This window comes from Diadema antillarum, unplaced genomic scaffold (genome assembly GCF_040938485.1).
Source record: "Diadema antillarum isolate AM-2024a unplaced genomic scaffold, OU_Dant_1.0 seq00002163_RagTag, whole genome shotgun sequence".
Lineage (NCBI taxonomy): Eukaryota > Metazoa > Echinodermata > Echinoidea > Diadematoida > Diadematidae > Diadema > Diadema antillarum.
In genome coordinates this window covers 79,180-104,813 of record NW_027272802.1, presented here as the reverse complement: position 1 = coordinate 104,813, position 25,634 = coordinate 79,180, and the positions used below count along the sequence as shown (strand labels likewise).

At 40.7% G+C, this 25,634-nt stretch overlaps 1 protein-coding gene across 11 annotated transcripts in view; it reads left to right on the top strand.

Annotated features, from left to right (window-relative positions):
• The window catches only part of LOC139714112 (segment polarity protein dishevelled homolog DVL-3-like), a 110,645-nt gene that overhangs the window by 12,586 nt on the left and 72,425 nt on the right, over positions 1-25,634 (top strand). For all 11 annotated transcript variants that reach the window (XM_071625829.1, XM_071625835.1, XM_071625833.1 and 8 more), the window contains exons 3-4: positions 1,099-1,226; positions 12,554-12,624. In XM_071625829.1, the coding sequence (XP_071481930.1) occupies positions 1,099-1,226; positions 12,554-12,624 (199 nt within the window). The remainder of the gene's footprint in view (positions 1-1,098; positions 1,227-12,553; positions 12,625-25,634) is intronic.

The window sequence follows — 25,634 nt, the reverse complement described above, 5'->3', positions numbered from 1 at the left end:
ATTTGTGAAGCCACCATCCACAAGTGACCACAGTGCATACATGAGTAAAGGGGAGAAGAAAATCTGTGTAGTCCCTTCCACTGGATACAGTGTGTTGACTCACTTGTGAGATGGCTTTATATTGAGGAACACACAAGAAGAAGACTGACCTTTTTATATACAACTATAAAGGAACTTCCTTGTTCCATGGCGATGCGTGCATTTCTCTGTCTATTCAGCATTTTCATCTTCAGAAAGCAGTCATGTACAATGTAGTTTCAAAAGGATTGTTCAGGATGAAAGAAAAAATTAGGGAGGATGAAATAATAATGCGTAGCTTGCATGAGATTTTGAAGCAATAAATATCTAATATCTTCTGCAACCTTTGTGATGGCATTCAACCCGTTGAAGACGAGTCCCGAGAATACTCGTGCGGATGTCTGTTGGAAATCAGTCCATCCTCAATGGGTTAAAGGTCAGGTGCGGGGAGTTCACTGCTCATAAGTTTAGGAACATACATAAATGATTGCCATCAGATACACTAGTTGTCTAGTTACCTTATGCATACTTCCAAACATTTTTATTGTTATTTGCTTTAACACATTAACCCATTCATTTTTTAATGTAACTTGCAACTTCCAAGCATCATCCCTTTGATATTTTCTTTGAGACTGAATGCTATAGTACAAGTGGGACGAAAAGCTTGTAGCAAAGACCCTCCTTTAAAGCTTTACTTCACTGTAAATCCTTGTTATCTTGCATTGTTCATTGGAGTGACAAACGTCCTCGATTTAATCGGACGAGTATTTAAGACTGTAGTTTTGCCCCTCTCCGCCTGCTCCCCCATTCCACCCAAAGAAAATAATAAATATGTGTATCATATTGAAATGTGTGATTGAATGAGTCAATGATCTATTTTTGCAAACCTCTGATTCTCTTGCAGCAGACACAGTCTTTATAATGCCAACTTTCTTGAACTACAATATAAGTTGCAATGATCATCACTGTTTTGTTTTGTGTAGTTCTTTTTTGCATACCGTTGCCTGTAATTTGTAAGTCATGCATACATTTTTATGGTCAGAACTCTTTATTGCATTTCTTCCTTTCCCTCTTTTATAGCTTGTGCCGGCTGAAGGAAGCACCAATGGGTCTGATACAGCATCCGTAACCACGGATACAAGGGGGGATTCCCAACCCCCAGCAGAGAGGACAGGGGGCATCGGAGACTCCAGACCACCTTCCTTTCAGTAAGTTGCCATGGTAACTTGGGGATAGTATAGTGATAGGAATCAATGTCATGCCATTTATACAGTACATCAAGTACTTTCTGGTATTGGAACCAACCTGAAACTTGGGACTATCAGCATAAAGTACAAGTGTACATCCATTGAACATAATTGTAAATAAAGGATCATTTTGAAAGAAAAAAAGATAAAGACCAAAGCATATCTGAATCCTGAACTGTATTTCCAGTTTTCTTTTGACACCGACATGTGCTAGAATGGTCATACGGTAGTATCAAATCAATTCAATTTCCAAAGGAAGTCAACTAAAGAATTGAAAGGGAGATGTTTACCATTTTAGTATTATTTGTGGAAGCTTTTGGAAATAAATACTTGTGCTTTCAGCTTCAGGAAAACTAGTAATCCATCTCCCTGTTTTATGTTGTATAGGACAGCCAAGATCATTTTTCTAATAATGCTAATCCGAGAACAGATCAAAATTCTGTTTTACTCCCCTATCTTCAAGTTTGGATTAAAAAGGTACATAGCTAGATTGCATTTCCCCCTTGATAGGTATGTGTCAGTAGTCACATTTCTTTGAAGAAAGCGAGAGAGAAAAAAAATCGTACTCTTACTTTATGCGCCAAGTGACATCTGAATGTTCAAAGAGCAAAATTTGGTTTTGATATTATACAAGCAGCCAGTATGTAGCATTGTTAACCAAGACACCTGTGACTGTTCTGGTAAAGTGTCATCAAATATTCTTGACTAGTAATCAGTAAGGTCTGGCTGTAGTTCATAATGTAAGCTGTTTTGAGTGATTGGCCTATATTTTCTAACCTGCTTGCCCTATATCTCTATACTATTTGTGGACACTTTGTAAAAGTTTCCCACGGTGTCCACACATTCTTCATGATCTTCCCTGAAATATGAAAATAAGAGGGCCTGTCCCTTCCACCCCCCCCCCAAAAAAAAACCGAAAGAGGAAAAATTCAATCATGTACAATGTGAGCATGTGCTCCAGGGACCCTGCTATAGCACTTCTCTTTTCCTCCACACGGCTGCATCTTGGCCAAATGCGAAGAGAGAGAGAGAGAGCCTCGTTGCGGAGGGCATTCTTCGGCGGAGAAAGAATGCCTCACATTCATAATTCGCCCTGGCATGTGACAAACTCAACTCGGGTGTCGGCCGGCAGATGGGTGGGTGTTTGTGGGGGCTTGGGAGGGCCCTTCTCTCTGCCCAATTCCCCACTGGCACTGTCAAGAAGCATTACCAGCCGGCGGCCGTGGGGGCCCTCCCTCCCTCCATGTTGTGAGCCAGACAATGAGGGTTTGCCACACCCCACCCCCTTCTTTTTCCTCCTGACAGCCTAGCCAGACCCCATTCACATGAACACTGTACGCTTGTCCTCCCAAGAGTTTTCGCCCTACTATCTTAACGCTGTAATGTCAGTTTTACGGCAGAAACTCACATGGAGGCATTGTCATCAAACATAAAAAGTTGGCCATGTAGGGATGTTATGTACTGTGAAACATGATATATTCGCGGCATGAAATTTTCGCGAATTGCCACTGGCATTCAATGCATAGAGTGTAGACAAGAACTTTTGCATGCATTTTAATTTTGCAAATTTTGGTGCTCGCGAAATTCATGAAATTAAAATGCACGAGAACATTCCTCATTTTACAGTAGGCCCTAAACCACTCGCCACTCGTCAAGGAGATCTACTGTATCGTGGTCTTGATACACATCAGGTGCTGCCGCAGAAAAAAAGTCATCTTGGTGTTCTTCAGGAGGAAACAGTGAAATACAACTGCCAGATATGAATGGGATCTAATAGCTGTACATAGTGCAGACCTCTTTCCCACTTCCCTGTATGTGTCAAGCAGTATCACAAACAAATACTTAAGGAGAATAAAGAAAGAAAGGAAAAAAAAAAACCCACCACAGCAACCCACACTACAAAGGTGTGAACCATCGTCTACCGTGGCTGCTGTAAGGTAATGTTGACATTGCTTTAGTGCACAACGAGGTGCTTATTCATTTAGAACTCGGCTGTAGCCAGGGTGTGAACTGGGAGCGGACGGTAATACACATTGTAGTATGTGCAGCTCTGCTCACGCTACAGTATACTTTGAATAAAACATATCCCTCTAGGCTTTGCCATAAAGCATAGAGTTTGTTGGTGCTTACCTGTCTGTGATGGTAGTACAGTAGGTGTAGGGCCTAATAGATGATTACGTCTTGCAAAGTTGCTTTTGTAGTTAGAGTAGAGGAGTACATGTATAACATACGACATGTACTTCAAAGTGGTCTTCATATTGAATGTTAAATGTTCATGTGCCGAGGATTTTCAAATCTCATCAGTGTTGATCTCTGTCATTTATTCTGCAATTGACTGAAAGTAAATAAACACAAAAGCAAAACTCTTTAAATGCTACAAGCCACATATATGTCAACTTGTACTATATTACATTATTTTGTGTCGCTAGCAATGTAAGTTCAATTTTAGTATTTTAGCAGACAAGACTATTGACTTGCTGTGCATCTAATGCAGATTCTTACTAGTCAATGAAAACCGGGGAAGTATACTGTGTGTGATATTTGTATAATGTACAAAGTGTGGGAATGTACATGTACACTGTATGTTTAGGTTCTTATAGAGGGAGACAAAAAGACTCTCCTCTCAATAGCCATGCACCAGTACTTTGTGTGCAGAGAGGTCCACAAGTGCTTGGAGCAGACTGAAGTGCAGTGCGTGAGATATAATGTATGTAGTATACTCTATATCAGAGACAGACAAATTGATGTATAACATGCAGCCTTGAGCAGACACATGTAGGCAAACAGACAAATGGACTAGGAATGAGACTGCATGTTTCATTGTGTTTTACAGGATGTATGTTAGTGTGTGTACGTGTCTGTATGTGTGTTTGTGTTTGTGATTGACTCCCACTATGTATCATCTACTGTGTCTGGGCAGCCCTGATTAATCATTTTCTTCCAGAGTACCACATGTACAGCATTGTAGAGGAGGTATTCTGGGAAGATGCCTCAAGTCCGGGTCAGGTCTGTTTGAACTTGTCACTTCATCGCCCAAACCCAAGATCTAAGGCAGACTGTCAACACAGGCTCCTCACTTGTGACTACAGAGCACAGTATACTCGTAGTCTTTTGCCACCAAACCCACGTGTGACTAGAGTCCAGCTAGTCTTTAATATATGCTTCCTAACCCTCTTGTGACTAAAGTCCAGCTAGTCTTATGCTTTACAACCCTCTTGTGACTACATAGTACACAATGCGTAGAAAAGACAAGAACTTTCTTGAGAATTTTAATTTGATGAATCTTGGCTCCTCGCAAAATTCACAAAAAAAATTATGCTCATGAAAATTTGTGGTTTAACTTTTACAATAATCTTGAAATTGTCTTGAAATTAAAATGCCCACGAAAGTTCTTGTCTGCTATATGCATTGAATGCCAGTGGAAATTCGCGAAAATTTCGTGCCAAGAAAAAGGCCGTTGGCTCCAATTTGCGAAAATTTCATGCCGCGAAAATATCATGTTTTACAGTAGTTTAACATAAGTCTTTTACCTCGTATTAACCCACTTGTGAATACAGAACTTGAATGCCTCCTAACCTGCAATGTAGGACCTACATTGTAGTTCTGCAAATACTGGGTGCATGACATGGGTTGAGCTTTCTGTGACAAACTCTACTACAGAGAACATTGGCACACACACACACACACACACATACACACACACACACACACACACACACACAGATACACATAAACACACATGTTATACCACAGATACAGACTCAGTCACACAGAGACACACACACATACCACACCTCAGCAAACATAGCCTGGTGAGAACATAGCAAACAATATTCATATCTTGAGAAGACACAGGGTTCAGACAGAACACCAGCTTGTATATTTAGTATCTATACAGTATGAATGCCAGTGTTTACATTTGGACCTGTTCTACCCTTCTACAGCACACTCGCCTCTGAACATGTAGATCCAGTGAGTCATTGTTTCGAAATATTGCCAACTATAAGTTTTTTTTTTTAATGACATCTTTCAATTTTACAAGAGTACTATTCTATTCAAATTAATGAATTCTTGCATCAAGTTTTTTTATTTCGACCAATTGACGTAATGATACCCAAGTACATGTGAAGAGTTTGTTTGCAAAAACCGATAAGTCCATATTTGCCAAATGGAGATATTTGCGATTAAAGGTCAAGAAAAATAAAGAGAATAATAAGAAATGTTTTGCTTCTTTTGACCATAACTTCAAAAATGTACCTTTATATGTAGTGATCAATATATCATTTAAAAGGTATTATATTGTACTTTATGACAGAGACCGTACTTCAAAATCTTCAAAAATGGACTTATCGGTTTTTGCGAACAAACTCTTCATGTGTATATATACCTACTTCAGAGTGAACTTTTCTAGAAGGCTTTGAATTTGTTTCTTTACACCATATCAAAGCAAAAAACATCAGAATGCAAGTTTGAAATCGATGATTGCAAAGTACAACTTTAGGAGCTGTTCATTATTTCATATCATCTGCTTTATTGACTGTGGGTATTGCATCATAGCTTGAACTTGAAATGTCTACAGAAGGTTTCTCTTTTTACTATTTAGTCCTGGAAGGGATACTGCTGTAAGCTTCACAATGTTATATTATGGTTTGAAATTTTAGTACTTGCTAGCAAGTTGTATAACATTTCAGGGGGATGTTGCGATATGAATATTCAGAAGCCTTGTTTGATGCTACGGCCTGGTTATGTTGAATGTCTGGTCGCAGAGAAATAAACTGTGGCAATGATGGGTGAAGTTGGGCCTTGTTGTATCAAATCAATTGGACCGTTAATCATGATGGAACTCTCACAGAATGCTTTCATACCCCCTACCCCCCCCCCCCCCCCCCCCTTAAACCGGCAGCTCTGCACAGGGCATGCCCTGGGTCATGGGGCACTAATGTTATGGCCTCTATCTTTGGGGATGGCGCTAAGTAAATATGTGCGCATTCCTGGCATCGTGTGGCCGACAGAGAGAGAGAGAGAGTGCAATTTAACTGACCGATATCTTTGGATAGAATATCCCATCTCTTGTTTTCGCCCACTCTATGAAAATGTCAGGAAGAATTATAATCTTTGCCCCTCCGACTGACATCTAGATTATGCTTGAATGAAAGGGGGGGGGGGGGGTGTGAGGATGGGGCAAAGGAAAGATGAGGAAGTGGGGAGGAGGAGATGGGGGATACTGTTTGTTCGTATATATGGGAGGGGTATTTGCTACAACCCTCCCCCCAGTGTAATTGTGTAGACCTAAGGGCTTTTTACACTTCTAAATTTTTGCTTAGTCCTGTACCAACGGTGGGGCTAAGGTGGGGGCCTTAGCCCCACCGTTGGTACCGGACTTTCCTTCGCCCACTTTCTGTTTACACTTGTTTTTGCCAAAGTGGGCTAGCCCCACCGATAATCCCGTACTATCTGGCCCTGCAAAAAAGCAGGGTTAGCACCGCAATTGTGGTGCCAAGCAAGCGAGCGTAAACAGAACGAAGAAATAATCCGGGGTTAAGAGATGGAGACGAAGCCTGAACCCCATAAAGTATGGGACTAAGAAATACGAGTGTAAAAAGGTCCGTTTTCTCTTTAGCCCGGGACGAGAGCTTAGTGCGGGATTTATTGGCGAGTGTAAAAAGCTGAATAAATTGGTATGGGATTAACAATAGTCCTGGGTCAGAGAAAGTATATGGGGTTAAGAAACACAAGTGTTAAAAGGGCTCTATACTACAATAGCCTAGCTATATGAAATAGGCCTACATCCTACAGTATTATGCTGTAGCTACAGTTGTATGCGCATTTTCATGGTTTGATGGAAAAAAACAACAACAAACAAACATATTGTTAGTAGAGCATGTGCATGAGTATTCCTAAAGTTTTCCCATGATTAGTCAGAGCGAGTGTTCATATACGTGTAATACAACGGTGTCTGATTATCTTCCTTATCGTTTTATTTCTAGAGTCTATAGGTCATTCAGTTTTTGAAGTGGGGCCCTTTCGGGGGGGGGGGGATGTTATGATATTTTGTAAGCGGCACATGATGAATAACCCTGCTATCTGCAAAGGTTGATCATAGATGTTGACACAACTTATCCAACAGTCTTAGATTTGATAGCTTTCTGCTTTCCTTATCTAATGATCATGCTCAGTTTCAGGTGCAATGTTTGAATTGTTTATTTCCTGTAGCTTTATGCTTTTTGGACAGTGCATGTACAACTGTATATCTTCAATGAATATTTTGTGAATATGTTTTTGATGAGTAACATGAATAGAGAATTTTTTTTTGGGGGGGGGGGGGGGGTGGAAGAAGGAGGGATGGGGGAAGGTCGCACATATCCGCTGCCCGTAAAGGCATAAAATATGTATTAGACCCAGTGTTATTTGATGTGTACATGCATTCAAACTCCTCACTTCCATCTTTCATGTTTTCAAGAAGGAAGGCGATGAGAGTGAAATTTTCATACTGTTCATTTTGCATGTGAGTTAAGTTTCTCCCGACAGTGTATTCGGGCTCAGAATTCGAGGGTTTTATACTGTTACATTACAGTCCAGTGTGCGATGTGTGGATGTTGGTCGCCCCATTGTTGCAAGCGGTGGACGTCCCAGTGGGATTTTTCACACAAATTTCTCCCATGCCTCAGTTCACAGTCATCTGTGATTCATCTCTGATTTGCTGCTGGAATGGATCTGAATCATCGTAATTTCTCTCTCTCACTCTCTTTCTCTCTTATAGACACAAGGAAAGCAGCTGGTGTGAAAAAATGCTTCCTTGAAAAAAAAATCCTTTAATACTTGTATTTCTTGGGGGTAGTTTTGAACTTTTTTCTCTTCCTTTTTTTAATCTGCAATTTTCTTGGATGCATACACTTCTCTAAAAAGCATTTAATGCCTGCCAGGACATTGATAAGTATGTTACTCAGTAGAAAATCGAACTAAGCAATTTTAGGACTGAACATGCCCGTATCCTTTCAGAGGAGAGGGGTTTGCAATGAAAGACGTGAATGCAGTATCTGTGTAAAGCCATAAATACAAAACTCCTTCAAAACAACTGCTTCACATTACTGGAAAGTTGTCTGTATCAATTCTTTGCTTCTGATTTTTCATGTTTCATGGTGGATGAAAAGCGTGTAAATTAGCAGCAAAGCTTCAGAGCAAGTTCCTGTGAACACTGTCAAATTTGTCCCGCTCTATTTACTATCTAACCCTGTCCCTCTGTATACATGACTGGCTCTGTTTGTACGAAATTTGACAGGCTGTAGCTGTCTTTATTCCATTTTCATGCTCTAGCGGTTAACGGCAGTAGACGGCCATGATTGCATGGCCCAATGCTATGGCAACTCTCTGCCCACTCTGTTTGGAATCCATTAAAGATGTATTTGTCCCAACCACATTCATAGCATTTATGTTATTCATATGAACGTGCAAGTACCCCCCTTTTTTTGAGAGAGAGAGAGAGAGGGTGTACTTATTATGTTCTCAATTTGTTTAGCTGTACAAAGGGTGATAGACAGTATTTATAGCACCTTTGATATGTGACCTCATTGCCACAAAGATATTTCACCACATTCGGGTGAAAAGGGCATGAATAGCTCTTAATTCATACACTTGGTTACGTCCATAAACTTGCTATCTTTCAATCGTAATATGTTATGTCTAGAATGTCTATGTGCTTAAGAGGGCATAATCTGACATTTTCCTGTCTTTTTTTCTTTAATGAATTTTAACCATTTATTCATTTCCTTCTTATTTGCTTTTTTTTTGATGGTGTAATGCCTTCTGAGTTACTGTAAAACCAGAAATTTTCATGTGCATTTTAATTTTGCGAATTTCGCATGAGCGAAGATTTGTGAAATTAAAATGCATGCAAAAGTTCTTGTCTACAACATAATGCATTAGATGCAGCAAAAAATTCATACCGTGAAAAAAGGTTGTCGGCTCCAATTTAATATAATTTCATGCTGAGAATATTTCTTGCTCTACAGTTAACTGTGTATGCCAGTGAATCATGGTTCTGGAATACTGCTTGACTATTCAAGATTTGGTTTAAACTCCTACTCACAGTGCATGATAGTGTAATGCAAACATGAGTGTACTTTGAGATGAAAAGCAAAAGTAAACAAACCACATAGGTCTGCCACTGTGAAATGATGTGTTGCCACCCTTTCTCACCACTTCATATATTCTGTCCTTGAAGACCAACAAATGGTTTTGAAGAAATTCATGTGTGTATGCAGTCTACCCGATATTACATTGATCAAAGAAGAAAATGCCATACTGTAGCATATGTTGTTGTTTTTTTCTGTATGTGCATGAATAAGCAACAAGTATCTCATTTATTGCTAGAAAAAAGAAGAAGAGACAAACGAGCTAATGATTCATTGGCAATTCTTAAGAAATATCATTGTTGCCAATGAATATACTCTTAAATAGAAATTCAGTTTTGATTACTGACATTCCTTTTCACCTTGCCATTCGAAAATATAATGCTTTATTGAACAGTGTCTGTGGAACTGCACGCTGGTTGAATAGAACATGTTGCTACTGTACAGTAGATATGTATCGTATTGCTGTTTAACAAGATTGCAATTACCACTGATCTGTGGCACAAGGTTATCCTTTAGACAAAACAAGGGCATTAGGCCATGTATATGTAGTAATCATGACCATCTAATGGAATTCATGGTGGCTTGCCGGGTAATGTTGTCAGTTTTCATGGAAAACATGCCTGTAGTAAGCCTTTGAAATCTAGGTTTCCCATGTACAGCTATCAATCATAAGACACTGTTATTTTAAAATCAGCCAGTGGAGAATGGCTACAGAATTTAAAGAATACTTCAAGGGAGTAAACTTTGGTATATACTGTTCTGATGCAAGATTTGATCCCCAGAAAAAGCCTATTATTTATATAAAGTTTTGATCATGCAAGTTGTACATAAACAATTTACAAGTATCAATTATAGGTGGCAGTGACAGTGTGAACACAATTTCATTAAGTTGCAATTTTCTCAGGAAAATTATGATGTGAATAACTAGTGTTAATAACATATTTGTTGATTATCTTATTCAGACATTCAGAGCTCTGTCATTTAGCTCACCCTCTTTATACAGGTAGTTCCCTGAAAGGTACTAACACCATAAATGATACTGATCCAATTCTAGAATTATTTCAATGCTTGGCTCCGTCGTCTGCCTAAACACCACAGACAGCATCTCACATTCATTATGCCAAATCAGAGATGAAGAGTGAAAGGCATTCCACTCACAATCCTTCCAGTATAAAACTTAATGAAAGGTTTTATGTAGGGCAATGATTGGATGTCTCTGTATTTCTGAAAGTCAGTACATCACCCACTAGTATCAAATCGAAGAGCTAGCATTCAAATCAAAGCATGCTGAGTATCAGTATTATTGGCAGCAATATTCATACTTTTGAGGTATGATTGTTTTAATGATTTTGAAGACATCATGGGCACATCATGAATGAATAATGAGTGATGCTCCCCTTCCCTCATCAGTAACATTTTGAATGAAAGAAATGTTATTTGGTAGCTTTTTACTCTTTTGTTATATTGCCCTTTTTTTGTTGGTGGTGTTTTTTTTTTTTTTGTGGTGGACAACCTGTTAAATTACAGCTTTACTTTTTTCCTAAACATAAAAGAAGCAGAAACCAATGCAGACACAATCTGCAGGTTCCTACCTAGACTCAATTTCACCATTTTTGTGGAGTTCAATAAGGGGAAGGTCATCTTTGTTAGAAGACGGGAAGCGGCATTGCTGCTGCTTCTTTTGAAACTGTTAGAACTCGATATTGAAGTTCTAATGCATGTATGTGGTGTCACCTAGGACTTGCATGCGAAATAGACTTTGACGTAAACACTGATACACATCCATGTGACTTTTATTAGCAGCATGAAGGGAATCTTGATCAGACCTTGATGAAGGCGGAAACCATCCCAAAGTATCAGAACATTCACAGAGTGGAACTGGCATTTTGTGCGAAGTACATGCATTCCCCTGTGTCAGTTGCGTCGTTAATTGCATTTGCGACGACATACCTGTTCATTACATCGTCAGTTTGCAACAGAGTTCCTGCTTTAGCTGCAGGGAAGGGACAGCAATGGCACTTACCCTATATATTATAATTTGATTTGCTAATTTGCAGCTGAAATGGCGGTCTGCTCTTGGCGTAAGTATCAAGTTCGTTGTACTTCACGCAGCGCTGTACACGATAGAGAGAAAAGACAAACTGTGTACACGTGTATTAATTATGACCCTACTTCGCTGCAGTGCACTATGCCTTGTTGGTTCGTTTGCATGCATAACGGTGATGCAATCTTGCCCCCATCCAAGTTGGATGTCGTACAGAAATCATCGGTGACCTTTTCGCGATCAGGAGTAATCAAAGTAGGGGATTTCATCCGCTCAGTCCGACAAGCATACCCTGCATACTTGATGGTACCAACATGATGCATGGAATAGGGTGGTTCAGTTGCATCTCTAAGGATGCCAGTTTTCTTATATTAACTTTGCGTGATGCATCTAAATATATATTGTACAAGACTCTGTCCTTTGCATGGATATGAAAGAAAAGGCTTTTAACACACACACACACACACACAAACACACACACACACACACACATTTGCATTTAGATATGATATGTTAACGACTCTACCCCTCCCCCAGCAGAAGATATTCATATCAATTTGTATCAATCAGATCCTTGTATGCATTTCAAATATGCAGTCCCTACATTTTCCTGTAAAGTGGCCTCCATGTTGACCCAAATGCATAAACTTGCTTACTGTTCCCTGCAGGAATATCCCAATATATTTTCAGGAGAGAAGTGGCCTTATTCAACCTCAAATTCTTATTCTTGTGAATTACTTGCTGATTGTGATGTATTGGATGTTGGGGGAAACTTGATTCTTCCTACAGCTACCAAAAGATGTATCCTTTTTGAAAATTTGGTGGCCTGACATTAAGTTTTGGTGGCCCAGGGCCTTCGCTAATGTCGATCCCTATTATGAAGTCATAAAATTTTGCCCTTTTTCGCCTCATGTTTTGTCCCCCCCACACACACACAAAAGCTTGGGTGCAGTAACCTACTTCTGACAGAGTTAATCATGAACATGGCATGATATTCATCCTAAACCAGGCTTTCAGTTTACATGAGGGTATGAAATTATCTTCTGTATGGGAAATAAGACAAATTTAGCCTGCAATTCTCATAATTCTCTCATTTTCTTTTGATGTTTCAGTTCGAGCAGAGAAGGTGGCCAGGACAAATTTGAAGGCACTGATACAGAGTCTGTAATAAGTTCAAGAAGAGGTGAGTTGCGTCATTATTGTTTCCTCCCACAATACACTGAGTTTCTCCGTCGCTGTGCAAAGTGTTTGATGTATGTCCATCCATCCCCTCAGCAAACAGTGCATGTTGTTGGCTTTTACAGCAGCATCCATGTATTAGATGTGGTGTGTACAGCTCATGCTGCCAGCTAACATGGTCTGGTCGTCAACACTGCCCCAGGTACGGTATGACCCAGCCAATGATGATGCGGTGTGCAGTCCAGTCCTGCTGGAGTGTGTGTTAATGATGATGCGGAGTGACAGGTCTGCTCCTGCGGTCACATGCGATGTGTTTGGCAGACGGGAAGTGTGGTTGCCGGGGGTAACCCTTCCTTTGTGGTTCTCCTGGTAATGTGCCCACCAGTGTCTTCATACACAATAACAACGGTTCACTCCACCAATGGGGTATTTGCATAAACTACCCAAATGCATGAATACACTCATGAGCATAGGTACAACTCTTTATGCGCGTGATATGTCGTCTAGACAGTATTTCTAGCTGGGTTGTAAACTAGATTAATAGGGAAATATCTTACATGTATGTCACTTGCGTATGCAATACTCTGTGTAGTGTACATACAAAGACAGGCTTATGAAGGTGATTCAGTGCTTTGAATACCCCATATTTGTGAATGCAAACCCTTCACGGACTTGGACATGTCTCTGATACGATAGCAAAATTTGATTTTGACTTGAACTCCGTTCACCTCCCGAGCGGTGCGCTTCTCCCAGAAAGAGGAAAGAGTGCTGTTAATTATTTACATGCTTCTTGTATTAAACAAATGTCCTCTCCTGATGTCTGTGTGGGAGAGTGAGAGATGTTGTGCGTCCTTCAAAACAAATCAGAACGTATTGGTCGAGACACAGCGATGCTCATCATCCCATACTACCAAATTGACTGAATAAGTTACATTTCATGAATAAATGGATATGCTTTAACTAGTTTAAGTGGAATGAAGGCAGCGTGACAGTGGCTGGCTGTCCACTTAGTTGAGATACAAATCTAAGCGGTCCTGTGGCGGAGATGACTTTGCCCCCCCCCCCCCCCCCCAGTTTGCAAGGGGAGAGGGTAGGAGCTTTTTTAACACACGAGTAAAAGCAGACGAGTGTCCGCGCGACTTACTCAGGGTTGGAGACGGTCTTATTTCGCGGAATTACTTCTCCATTTGCCTTATCCCGGTTTTCTCCGCAGCTCTTATTTTACAAATCCCTGATAGGAGTGGATGGATGTTTTGTGGGATGAAGTAGGAGAAGAAAGGCAGAGCTGAGAGAGAGAAAAAAAAAAACAGGGAGAAGGAGAGAGAGAGAGATTATGGAGAATGCATGAAGAAAGTCACTCTCCGCCGAAGATGTCTCATTTCTATTTTCAACACTGACTCAGTCATTTGCCGTTATTTGCTCTGCTCAGAGAGTGTGGGTGCAGTATCTATCGAAAGGTTTCAGGAGGTGATTTGATTGGGGGGGGGGGGGGAGAGGTAGGACTAGGAAGGGAGTGGGTTGAACTAGAGTACCACCGGTATACGAGATGTATGCTTGTTTTGATCCTTTGATGTTCTTCTTCTTCTGCTTTTATGGGAATGCAAATGTGTGTCAAAAGCTTAAGAAATTTGATTCAGCACAGTTCTGTTATGTACTTGCGGTATTGTTCTAAAGGCATGTGATGAGCCTTTCCACCCAACCCCCCCCCCCCCCCATCCCCATGCATGTGTGTATACTGCAAATGGATCTGAGTGATTGGTAATGCGTTTGAACAGCCCTGCAGATGGGTATTAGGATTCAAATGGTTGTGTGTGGCAGTAGAGTCGGTTGATGGGATAAGAGGCAGTGCATCCGAAGATCTCTCTCAGTCTCTCCCCCAGTGACTCATCACCTGTGTGTTGGTGTGTGAGTGTACACTGTGTATTTATATTATGTGTGTGTGTGTGTTTGTGTGTATGACTGTAAAAGTGTGTGTCTACACACACTTACACGTCTAATATAGTTTGACTTGTAATAATATGCGCTGCTCTTGATTTAGTCATTATTGGGAAATTTGTGTGATGCCAGTGGAAAAGTGATTAAGTGATAAAACTGCTGTTCCCAACAGCGTGAAGAGGAGATGGAAGGGGGGAGGGGGGATTTCATGTGCGATGTAGTGCAGCATTAAGCTCATTTGTGTAAAATGATTTGATATTCAATGACTATTTGCAAACGGTTCCAATTAAAATCTGCTTGATGGCGTAATTAGCTCTCGTGTGCTTGGATTTTCCAGTGTGCTTGAGGATTTTCCAGTGACTGTATACATAGGATAATAATTCATTAGGATTCCTCTCATTCAAGGGTAAAAATCTTGTACAGGGTAGAGGAGATGGCGTTTGCTAGCGGTAGCTCTCCCGCTGCATACATGGCATACCCCACATAGGAAATTGACCATTACATGCCTAGTTGAATATTGTTGACATCCCGTGGGTTACGGAAAAAAAAAAGAAAGAAGATAGCTCAGGTGTAAAGTGTGTTGCATGCATTGGCCCAGGTGTCCCTCATCACGTTAATAGACTTTGCCCGCCTCTCTTCGTAACCGGGGACAACGGCTCACCGGAGCTGAGCCATCCCCACTCGGTCAAAATGAAAGTCGGACATGTATGCCCAACCATTCACCAATTACACACCCCAACGAGGTGTAGTTGTCACACCTTTGCTCACTTGGTTATCCCCCCCCCCCCCCCTTCCACCCCCTTGGCTAGCAACCAATGACATGCTTCCATTTTGGCAAAGGTGTTTGAGGGATAAATGTCATGGAACTCCTGTACCCAGTGGAGCAAAAAGGAATGAAAGAAAAAGAAGAGATATTTTTGAGATTATAATGTGAAACAAAGCAAAAAGTTGTGAGAATTCACATCTTTCTGTCTGTCTCATTTCTTCCTGTGGAGAAATAGAGTTTAAAAGCACAATTGATAAAAAGATGAATATATGAATAGATAAATAATCTACATATTACGCATAATTCATGCTCAACATACTGACCTGTCAAATCTTCCTGATTGTAACATAGGATCCCTGAAGATCAACTAACTGCATGTTGCCGACAAAAGAATCATGTGAAAACCACCCTTATTTGGGGATTATTATTGACAGTTGAAATGTGTGTAACACATCTCCCTCACAGCTCTGTGGAACCTCCCTTTAATATTTCAATACTATGTGTGAATGTTGGGTAGTCCGGAACATACAACTATTTGTAATGTGTGTGCATGTGGGAATGCATATTTTCAAAGCTATTTTACTGAGAGTGAGCTCATGACAATTTTTGTGACCAGTTTAATAGTACATTGTATTTGGTACCTTTCAGACAGCATATCGCATGTAAAAAATGGGTCGGATGGGGGGGGGGGGGGGGTGGGGTAAGCTTCTACATTCTTAATCCCCCCTCCCCCCTTTTTCCCACTTCGGAATGCTTTGCTGTTATAGAAAGCCATGTAAGCAGCAGACAGACCTCCCAGCCACATTGAGAGAGTGTTGTTGCAAGATGACAGGACACGCGTGGGAAAGAGATAGTTCCAGCCGTAGATACCACTTTATGGTTCCATGGGCTTTTCTCCTGTGACAATTGCTCCCATGAAATATCTGCACGCTAAGCCAAATACTGTAGAACCTAACCACTAACATAACCCTAACCCTAATCCTAATCCTCACATCAAACTATAAAACCAAAAACCATATCACAACCCTAACCCTAACCCTAGGTCCTAATAGAAAATAAGACCGGACAAATTGTCGCAAGAGGAAATGTTGTGTCACCACACATCATACATGCACAGCAGTACGCAGGAGGGAAATTTCCCAGAGCGGGTTGCATTCACCTCCCCAGGAGGAGTGTGGAGATGTACGGTAATTGTGGGGTGACAAGTTACTCGCGCTCTTGTGTTTAGACGCCAAAATGAAAGATTAGATAGCTCTGGCCGAACCAGCTATGTCAAGATTGCATCCAATTCTCCCTACTCTTCCCCAGCATCAAGATAATATGTGGAGAAAGTCCAAAGTGGATGGAATAGGTAAGGGGGGGGGGGGATGGATGATACAAGATGTAGACTGATAAATGAACGTAGGACATGCTGGCCGGCAGTATGAGGGGCCCTGTCTGTGCCAAGGGAGGTGTGCCTTATGAAGATGTGTCAACAGTGATGTTAGATTCATGCGCTATGGTGTGGTTTGTTGTGCTGTGCATGCTGTACACATTAATCATGATTCCCGTTAGTTGTTTGATCATCCCGAATGTTGAGCAATCACCTCTTCCCCCTGCATCTTCCCCTATCTCCTGACCAACCCCCCCAAAAAAAAAACAAAAACAAAAACATTGTACTTCAATTCAGTCATTTACTTCTTAATAGTCTCTTGTATACAAACACACACTATTTCATATTTCTGAGCTAAGGCACAGGTTTCTTTTATGTTTTGCTAAAACAAGAGAACATTTGTATTATCAGAAGTATTGACAAGAAAAAGAAAGACTATCTTTGTCTCAACCTGAATTGAAGAAACGACAAATTTAAGCAATTTGTTTGAGACACATAATAAACGTCCTCATAATGTGCAAAGAACTTCGCAAGTCCAAGTCCGACAACTTTTGAATAGAGCGTTATTAATTCCGTAGCAATCAATCAAACCCCTGGCGTGGCAATCAAAATGCTTTATCACCAACACTCGTCATGAGAACGACCAAGGATGACACTTGACCCATTTGTAGTAGAGAGGAAGCATAAAAGCTCTCCAGTCTGCCATGAAAATTGAAACCACACGTTCCGTCAAAAGTGAAGTTGTTTTCCAGGACCTAATCATCTCTGCTTTTAAAGTGCATCTTCCCAGTATGATCGGCGGCGACGCTTCAGTCACATGGTTTCTACAGCAAGACATCACTTCTTCTGTTACCTTCTGTAACTTTCTCCAGGTAAAGAAAAATTACATATATACCGGTCATGTGAGACAGATAACTTAGTGATTTTATAAAGAAAAGGGCCTGTAGTTGTATTGGTATATAAACAAGAATAAATTGATGCATACATGCAGTGTTGTAGGAAATCAATATAGAATACTGGAAAAGACATTCCAAAACCAGTTTTCACCAAATAAACTTTGAATTCCTCTTAAAATGGCATGCTCTGTACTAATGTCTTTCATAAGTGGTTTCTTGGTATTTCACAAAAGTTAAAAGCCCAATCCTCATCTCTATGACTCTACCAATACTATAGGCCTACCAATGTTGTACCATCCCTAGGAGGTAGCCTTTCATAGGGTGCTCTCTTTATCAAAGAGTGTTATGACCTACAGCCTTAGCTGTCTTTGATAATTTTGCAGTGAATCACCACTATGAGCCAACAACTCAAGGGGGGGGGGGGGAGGAGGGACTCTATAAGGCTTGACTATGTATTTCAAGTCTGACATTGTTCAGTATTACAAGGCTGAGACATCTTTGTTGTGAGAAGGAAGAGTAACAAATCTGTTTGTTTGTGATTGAGGCAGTAAAATATTGGGTAAAATGACACAGTATCTTTTGTAGGCCGTTGGCTGCTCTGTACATGAAGTTGCCTAAAAAAACCCTTGAATTTCTTTGTGGTGCCCTTGTGTGGAAGTTGATTTTGAATGGTGGGCTAGTAAAGGGGTACAGTGTACCAATTAGCCGGAGGGCCTTGCAAAAATGCATTTCAGGAGCATAGAATGAACCCTGGCAAGATAGGAGTATGGCTGCCTTTGTGTGGCCATTCCAGTCATTGCACTCCCTCCCTCATCCCAGTATTGTGTGCAGCGTGTGACTGCTATTGGAGTAGGCCATACAAGGTTTTTAATGTCACTTGTATGAGTGAAGTGATTGATACATTGTGTTGCGTAGCTCTTGTGTAGATTAGGCAAAGGGGAATGCATTGCAAATACCCATGCTGCTGCAGAACTGAGACATTACAATGCTTTTTAACATATACACAGTAATTATAGAGCATTCTAAAATTCCTCAAATGGCAGAAATTCACCAAACTACCACATTGTCCAATCTTGACTTATGGATTGAAAGCTGAAGGATGTAGCATATTGTTTAGTAGTGTTTCCCAGTTTAAAAAATCCAACCTGCATGGTCCTACTATACATGCCTGCTACCAGTGTGTACTAGGCTTCTATATAAGATAGAATCATCGTGTACTGTAATATAGGAAATTTTCGTGGTGTCAAATTTTTGTGCGCATTTCGTGCAACCAGAAGCTGGCGCTAAGATAAAAGCACACCAGCATTTTCGCATGCCATTTGTTCCAGTAGTTGATGTCCTGATTCTGATGAATTAGAAACACGCGAAATACAGCTTACCCTGCCGAGAGTGAAAAATTACTTGCACGAAAATATCCACTTTTAGAATACCACAGATACAAGTTATTTGAAAACTGTAACATCCCACATATTCTAAGCATGAATTTTGTGAGGAGTAAAGATTTGCGAAAGTAAAATGCCCGCAAAGGGTTTTGTTTACACAGTGCATTGAATGCCAGTAGCAATTTGCGAAAGTTGTGAGCTGTGAAAAGGGCCATCGGCTCCAATTCACAAAAACTTTGTGCCGCTAATGTTTCTGGTTTTACAGTAAATAGGCCTACTTTGATTTTAAGGTCCTTGCACCATACCTATTCAGTCTGATTATATGATAACCCTGATAAAAGCAGTATCTATCTATCTGTCTATCTATCTTCATTTGATCTCTCTGTGTATGTATGTGGCTATATATCTATAAGTGTATGTATTCATAGCTTTTATTAGAAAACAAGGAAATGCAAAGTAATTACCACCATTATTGTAGGCATGATATGTGTTGTACTTGTTGGAAGGATTAACGTGTGCTCAGAGGAAAGGTTAAGGTGATTCATATCAGGAATGAGAGAAAGAGAGAGAAAGGGAAAATTGGGGGGGCATGAATGAGTATTTAATGAAATTATCCAATTATCAAACTCATAGACATCTTGTCTCTCTCCTACCCCCACGAGAGTATCCCTTCCAAGTTCATCTCTTGGTGGCGTGCAAAGAACCCCTTAGAAGCTTGCAACCCCTTTCAGTAGGACACACATCCCCTCGACTCGAGCAGCCGCAGCCACAAGAGCAATTCCCGTAATTGAGGACCCACGCGTGCCGACGATGTGTGCGGTGACACGACGAGTCTGCGCGCGGCGTGCAATGTTTGAATGTCAATTTTGTCGGTGGTGATGATGACGACGACGGTGGCGGAATGGAGGAGGGTCGAGTCAAACAGCAAGGAGCAAATTGAGCATCAATACTAGCGCACATCCAACTCATTGTGTAATCATGCCTTCAGTCATTGTTGAGGAAGAGAAGCAGAGAAGGGAGGGCAAATTGGAGGGGGGGGGGGAAAGAAGGAAAAGACACTTGGAGAAAGAGAGGAAAAGAGATAGGGAAAACTTGATGTAATAGAGACTACAGAAACGAGCAAAGAGAAGAGAGAGAGAGAAGGATATTAGGTGAGACAGAGAGTGAGAGAAATATATGAAGAAAACAGAATGGAGATGGAATTATGGAAGCAGGGATGAGAGGGTGGGGGAAGAAGAGGATGGACATACATAGAGAGAGAGGGAGAGATGATTGGAGAAGATACTACTAGCGGGGGGGGGGGGGGGGGGGGGGGAGGTGGGGGGAGAGATGAGGAGGTACTTCTACAACGATTGGAGATTGGAGAAAAATTGGAATCGGCCTGAAAGGAAGGTGCACAGAAGCTGCATTCATACACACCCCCCAAAAAAAGAAAAAAGGTTTTTGACATTTTAAAATGGACTTTTCCAATGCGATGCAGATTCGTGCATTTGGACAAAAAGTTGTTGTTAACTCTCATGGTCTGCATCACGATGTGAAATCGGTCCGTCCTGATACCTTGTTCGAAACTCGTGCAATAATTTGCCCTGCGATGTGTGTGTGAAATGGGTGCAAAGACTGTAGCAATATCTTTAATCCCATAATGCAACTTGCCACAATAGGTACACATGCTGGGATGTCAGGAGTCACATTCTGATCACTGTTGATTTCTTCTTTTTTTAACTCTTAGGATAATTTGTTATAAGTGGCATGTGTGAATGATGGTGATTAGAATTTATATTTGCATTGCAATGCAGAAGCCTATACTGTAAAATGAGGAATGTTCGTGTACATTTTAATTTTGTGAATTTCACGAGAGCCAAGATTCACAAAATTAAAATGCATGTGAAAGTTCTTGTCTACACTATACGCATTGAATGTTAGAGGGAACTCGCGAAAATTTCATGCCGTGAAGAAGGCCATCAGCTCCAATTCAAAAATTTCATGCTGCGAAAATATTGTGTTTTACAGTAACTCCTGTGTGGGAATGCAGCTAGAGTTAGCCCATCTCTTGAGGCATAAATACTTCAAGCATATTGAACAGCCTCCCTGCTAGTTCTGGGTAGAGTTCAGCTACTTATTACATCATGCAAGTGTATGGAGATACAAACGCACCTCGCAGAGACAAGTTTACCTCGCAAGAATGAAATCTTAAGCCTTTCACTGTTGGTCTGGTCATCCCACAAATATTGTCACTGCTGATGAAAATAAATGATACAGTGCAGTGTTGAAGATATTAGATTTGTAATCTTCGAGCATTTTTGATGATTAGGTCTGTTTGATTGACCGTCAATGACTAATAATTTGTAGGGAAATTCCATCAAAGTTGGTGCTGAAATGAGCAAGCTTCCTCGCTTAGCTAATGACATGCTAGGTTACCATGGCGCAGCATCACACAATGTTTGCGTGCGGTAGTCGGATTATTTGAAAAACACTTGGTCTGTACATGCGATGTTTTGGTGTGTGTCTGAATTTGAATTGGAGTTTTTCAATGCTGAGCTCGTCAGTCAAGATCAGCTGCTTCACTGGCATGACAGATGCACAAAAGACTTATTGTCACAGAAGGAATGTGTTTGGTAGGAAAGATGTTCTCTCCTACAATGGTAATCATCCAGCCCATTGCTGATCATGCTTGGGAACAGGGCGGAGAGACAATGTGTGCCCCACCCCCTAGCTCAACAATATGTGCTTCATATACTGGTGCATTTGCTGTATTGATGCCATCGGTTTATTCTGAGTTTTGTGAAAAGGAAATTTGTGCTTCTGCTCAGGGGATGACATTCTCTAAACTGTCAGTCCATCAAAAATATCGTATAAAACGGGTATAAAGATTTTGGTTACTGTATACGCTGTTATTTTCGCGTACAGATATTTTCGCGAATGAGGAGGTCACGGACATTTTCGCTAGATGTTGTTTTCGCGAATCGACACAGAGGCCTACATAAGGGCACTACTACCTTATAGATTATGGTGACAGTTTCGCGTGTTGTTAAATTTGCGGTCCAACTGTGATTCGCGAAATTCGGGATATTAAACCCTCTTGAAAATAACAGCTTATACAGTATTAGGTTCCTCTTCTCCCCCTCCTCCCTCTTCTTCTTTCTCTAGTATACGTGCAATTCAGTCATGCTGTACAGTAAATCCTGCTAGTTTGGCATAACAAGTGAGTTGGATTGTTAATGAATAAGTGATATTTTGAGCCTTGTATCACAGGGAAAAGACAAAGTATGCATTGTGATCATGTTGCGTGACTTTACTGCACATTTGTTCACATAGTTTTCTACTTCACGCAGTAAAAATGAAAAGGGGCATGAGTGTTTTCAGACAAGTTACACCCAAGATGATCAAAGGGTGTAAGTGGATAATAAAAGCAGTAACTCATCAGGGTACTTGCGCTACCATTAAAGCGGTGAGTATTGCTTGCCTTGTATTTTACGTTCCGCTGCTTTCAGTGAGTATATTTTATTACAAAATATGTCAATTCTCGTAATTGATGCTCCTGCCGCGATCTCACATCCAGTCAAATGTTGTAAACAAAAGCCATTCTAGAAAGACAAATTTTGTGGTCCATGTAACCTCTGTACAGAGACAAGCTTATAAATAATCAGAGAGGGGGATGTGGGGAGGAGAGGGAGACAAGTATAAAGAAAGATCTTGATAGGAAGAGAGAGGAAGAAGTTAGGCATTAGGATACAGTGTCACATCTACTGCAATAAATTAATTGACCTGCAATTGGTCACTTCTGCTAAACTCAGAAAATACAGGTGATTTTTAGATGAGTGAAATGAGTAGACTGTTCTAATCTTTCATAGCTGATTTCAAAGTGAGCTGACCAAGGTCCCAGTTTAGCAGACTGTCTGGTTCTTTGGACGTACATGTAGCTGCTTGCGTGATGGTGAAAGCATCGTAATGTCTCTGCTTCTATCCTATCATTTTGAGAATTCCTTTCTCCCAGCAGTCTGCTTTAAGGTGTGTTCTAAGACAGGGTGCAAAAGCTTGTGTGTTATTTGATATTGAAGCTTACATTTGTGTGTGTGTGTGTGTGTGTGTGTGTGTGTGTGTTTTTAAACGTCTTAATATAGCACTTTACCTTCATAATTCTGATTGTTATTTTGAGTCGTAATAGGAGTTATATACATTTCAACCTTGCCTTTATCTACTTTATGCTATTAATTCCCTGAGCTGAAGTTTGACACCAATTATCGTGAAAGCTGAAAACTTGACCTGCAAAGGTCACGACCCCTGGGTCAGCTGCCCGAGGTACAGGCATATTTATGAGTCACAAGGCTGTTAGGAGAGACGGATTCTTTGTACTGATGATAACGAGGAAAGTTGTACGGAGCTGAAATATGAGTATGAAATGACAGAGGGAAGGGGGTGGGGAGAGAGAGAGAGAGGAGGGGGGGTAGGAGAGATAGAAGAAAGGAAGGAAAGAGTAAACGTGCATGTGTAAGGTATATGCTGGTGTGAGAGAAAAGGAAAGAGTGGGAGAAATAGATAAATAGATGAAGAAAATGATATAATATATCTCTCTCTCTCTTTCTCTCTCTCTCTTTCTCTCTATCTGTCTATCTATCTATCTATCTTTCTATTTACAATGTATGATCTATCTATCTTTCTATCTTTCTACTGAGTATGTTAATATATTTTTTTACTTCCCTAAACTTATTTCGATATTTGATCGAGACTTCCTGACAATATCTCCCGAGTGGTTGAATTTGTGATTGTGGAGTAGGCCTACAGTACACTGAACACAGAATGTATGATTGCACTTCACATTCATGTCGGGATCAGCGTTAATATATTTGCATATTTTTGAATTCGCGAATAGCACCAGACTTGCGAAATTCGCGAAAATAAAAACCTTGTGAAATATTCAGCATATACAGTAACTGCCCAGTAACAAGTACATCGCCGCCCATTAGAATGTCGGCATGGTCAGTGATAATCAAAGAACAGAATCCATCATCCCATTCTCATCACATCTCTCTAATCTATAATGCGCACAGGATTGTCACCACATCTAATTTTGAAATGCCAATCAATTGATGGGCTTGCTCTCTCATTGATTTTGAAATTAGACATGGCCATCTCCCCAATATCATGCTTTTGCCACTTGCGATGACAGTCGGACAAACAGAGATGAACAATTTGCCCGTACTCGAGCATGGTTGGACTGTGCATGATTTTGTATGATAAGCATCAGATGGAAATTGTCCCTTGGTAGATTTGGAGACACAACACGAAGACATTCTCCTACAAATCCACTAATGTCTTTCCTTTGGGATGGGGGAGGGGGGTCGGGATGATATAGCATGTGAATGAAATCATAAAGAGGTGGTATTAAAGATATAAGGAAAACTTTCAGAAGATGATATTGTTAGGAGGAATCTGTGAGATAGCAAAGTAACACTAGTCGCAGATGATATGCACACTTATAGAATTGGAGGCAGGTCATCTAACGTTCAGGCAAAAAGAAAAGGACACCTTCCCTCAATCCACATTCATGGTGTGGAGATGGAGAATATGTTGGCATTCAGCGGAAGATATTTGGGCAAATTTTGTCAGGGGCGCGGGCAGTCGTGGAGAAATCCTTCGACGATGAGCCGCATAAGCAAAACATCTCAATGAGGACAGCATGAGTGCTCTTTGGATCCGCTTGGTAGCACCCTCCATCTGGGCATCGGCAAAAAAAGATAGCTCTTGTCTCTCAAAGTCTCCCCATCTCCACGTTAACTCTCTGTGGACAGCTACGCAAACTGCCCACTATCATCTTATGCGGTGTAATCAGTAGCGATGAAGACCAAAGACTTAATGTTCACATTTTTCATGCTTGCACCCTACGACCTTCAAGGTCAGGATTTGCTCTGGAGAGCCTACATGATGTAGAGGCCATAACATTCTCTGTTTTTCTGCCGTCCATTTTTTTATTTTCGTTTCCCTTTGAATGCATTCTGTGTAGAGATGAATGCTAGTGTACTTGTGGAAAGTAAACAATATGGAAAAGACACACAGACACACCCCTTTTTATTCCCCCCCCCCCACCCCTCAGGTGCAATATTCCACCTGCCCCTGTGTGAAGATGACATTTGGCACCAGAATACAGCTGGAGATTGTGTGGCAAGTTGTGTCTAAGCTTGAATGCAAGTCATTCACTGGATTAACTCTGTCAGTACCAAGGTCCTGTCTGTCCACCTAGGATGCCCTTGGCACTTTCAAGATGTGATCGTGGAAAAGTTAATGGAGAAACACAAGATGTTTTTTAGATTTAATCAAATGCTTACAATGTTTAACCATCTCTTATGGACGTAATAGTGCACTAAATCTTGATGTGTTCAGTTCTGATATCAGATTTAGTGCTGTAAATGTCATCCACATGATACTACATTTAGTCACCATTTCAAGCTGTAGTGACCTACAACAGTGTATGCTCCAGCTTCAATCACCCTGTACACTGTAGACCCTATTTCATAAATGAGATCGGTGACCCCTGCATTTGTAAACTAAAAATATAGATAGTTCTCCTGAAGGAGTTCAATCTTTTTATTAACAACATTTATTACTCTATGGCATGACAGCAATATAATTATTAATGTATCATTTTTGCATTGATTTTGTGCTGTA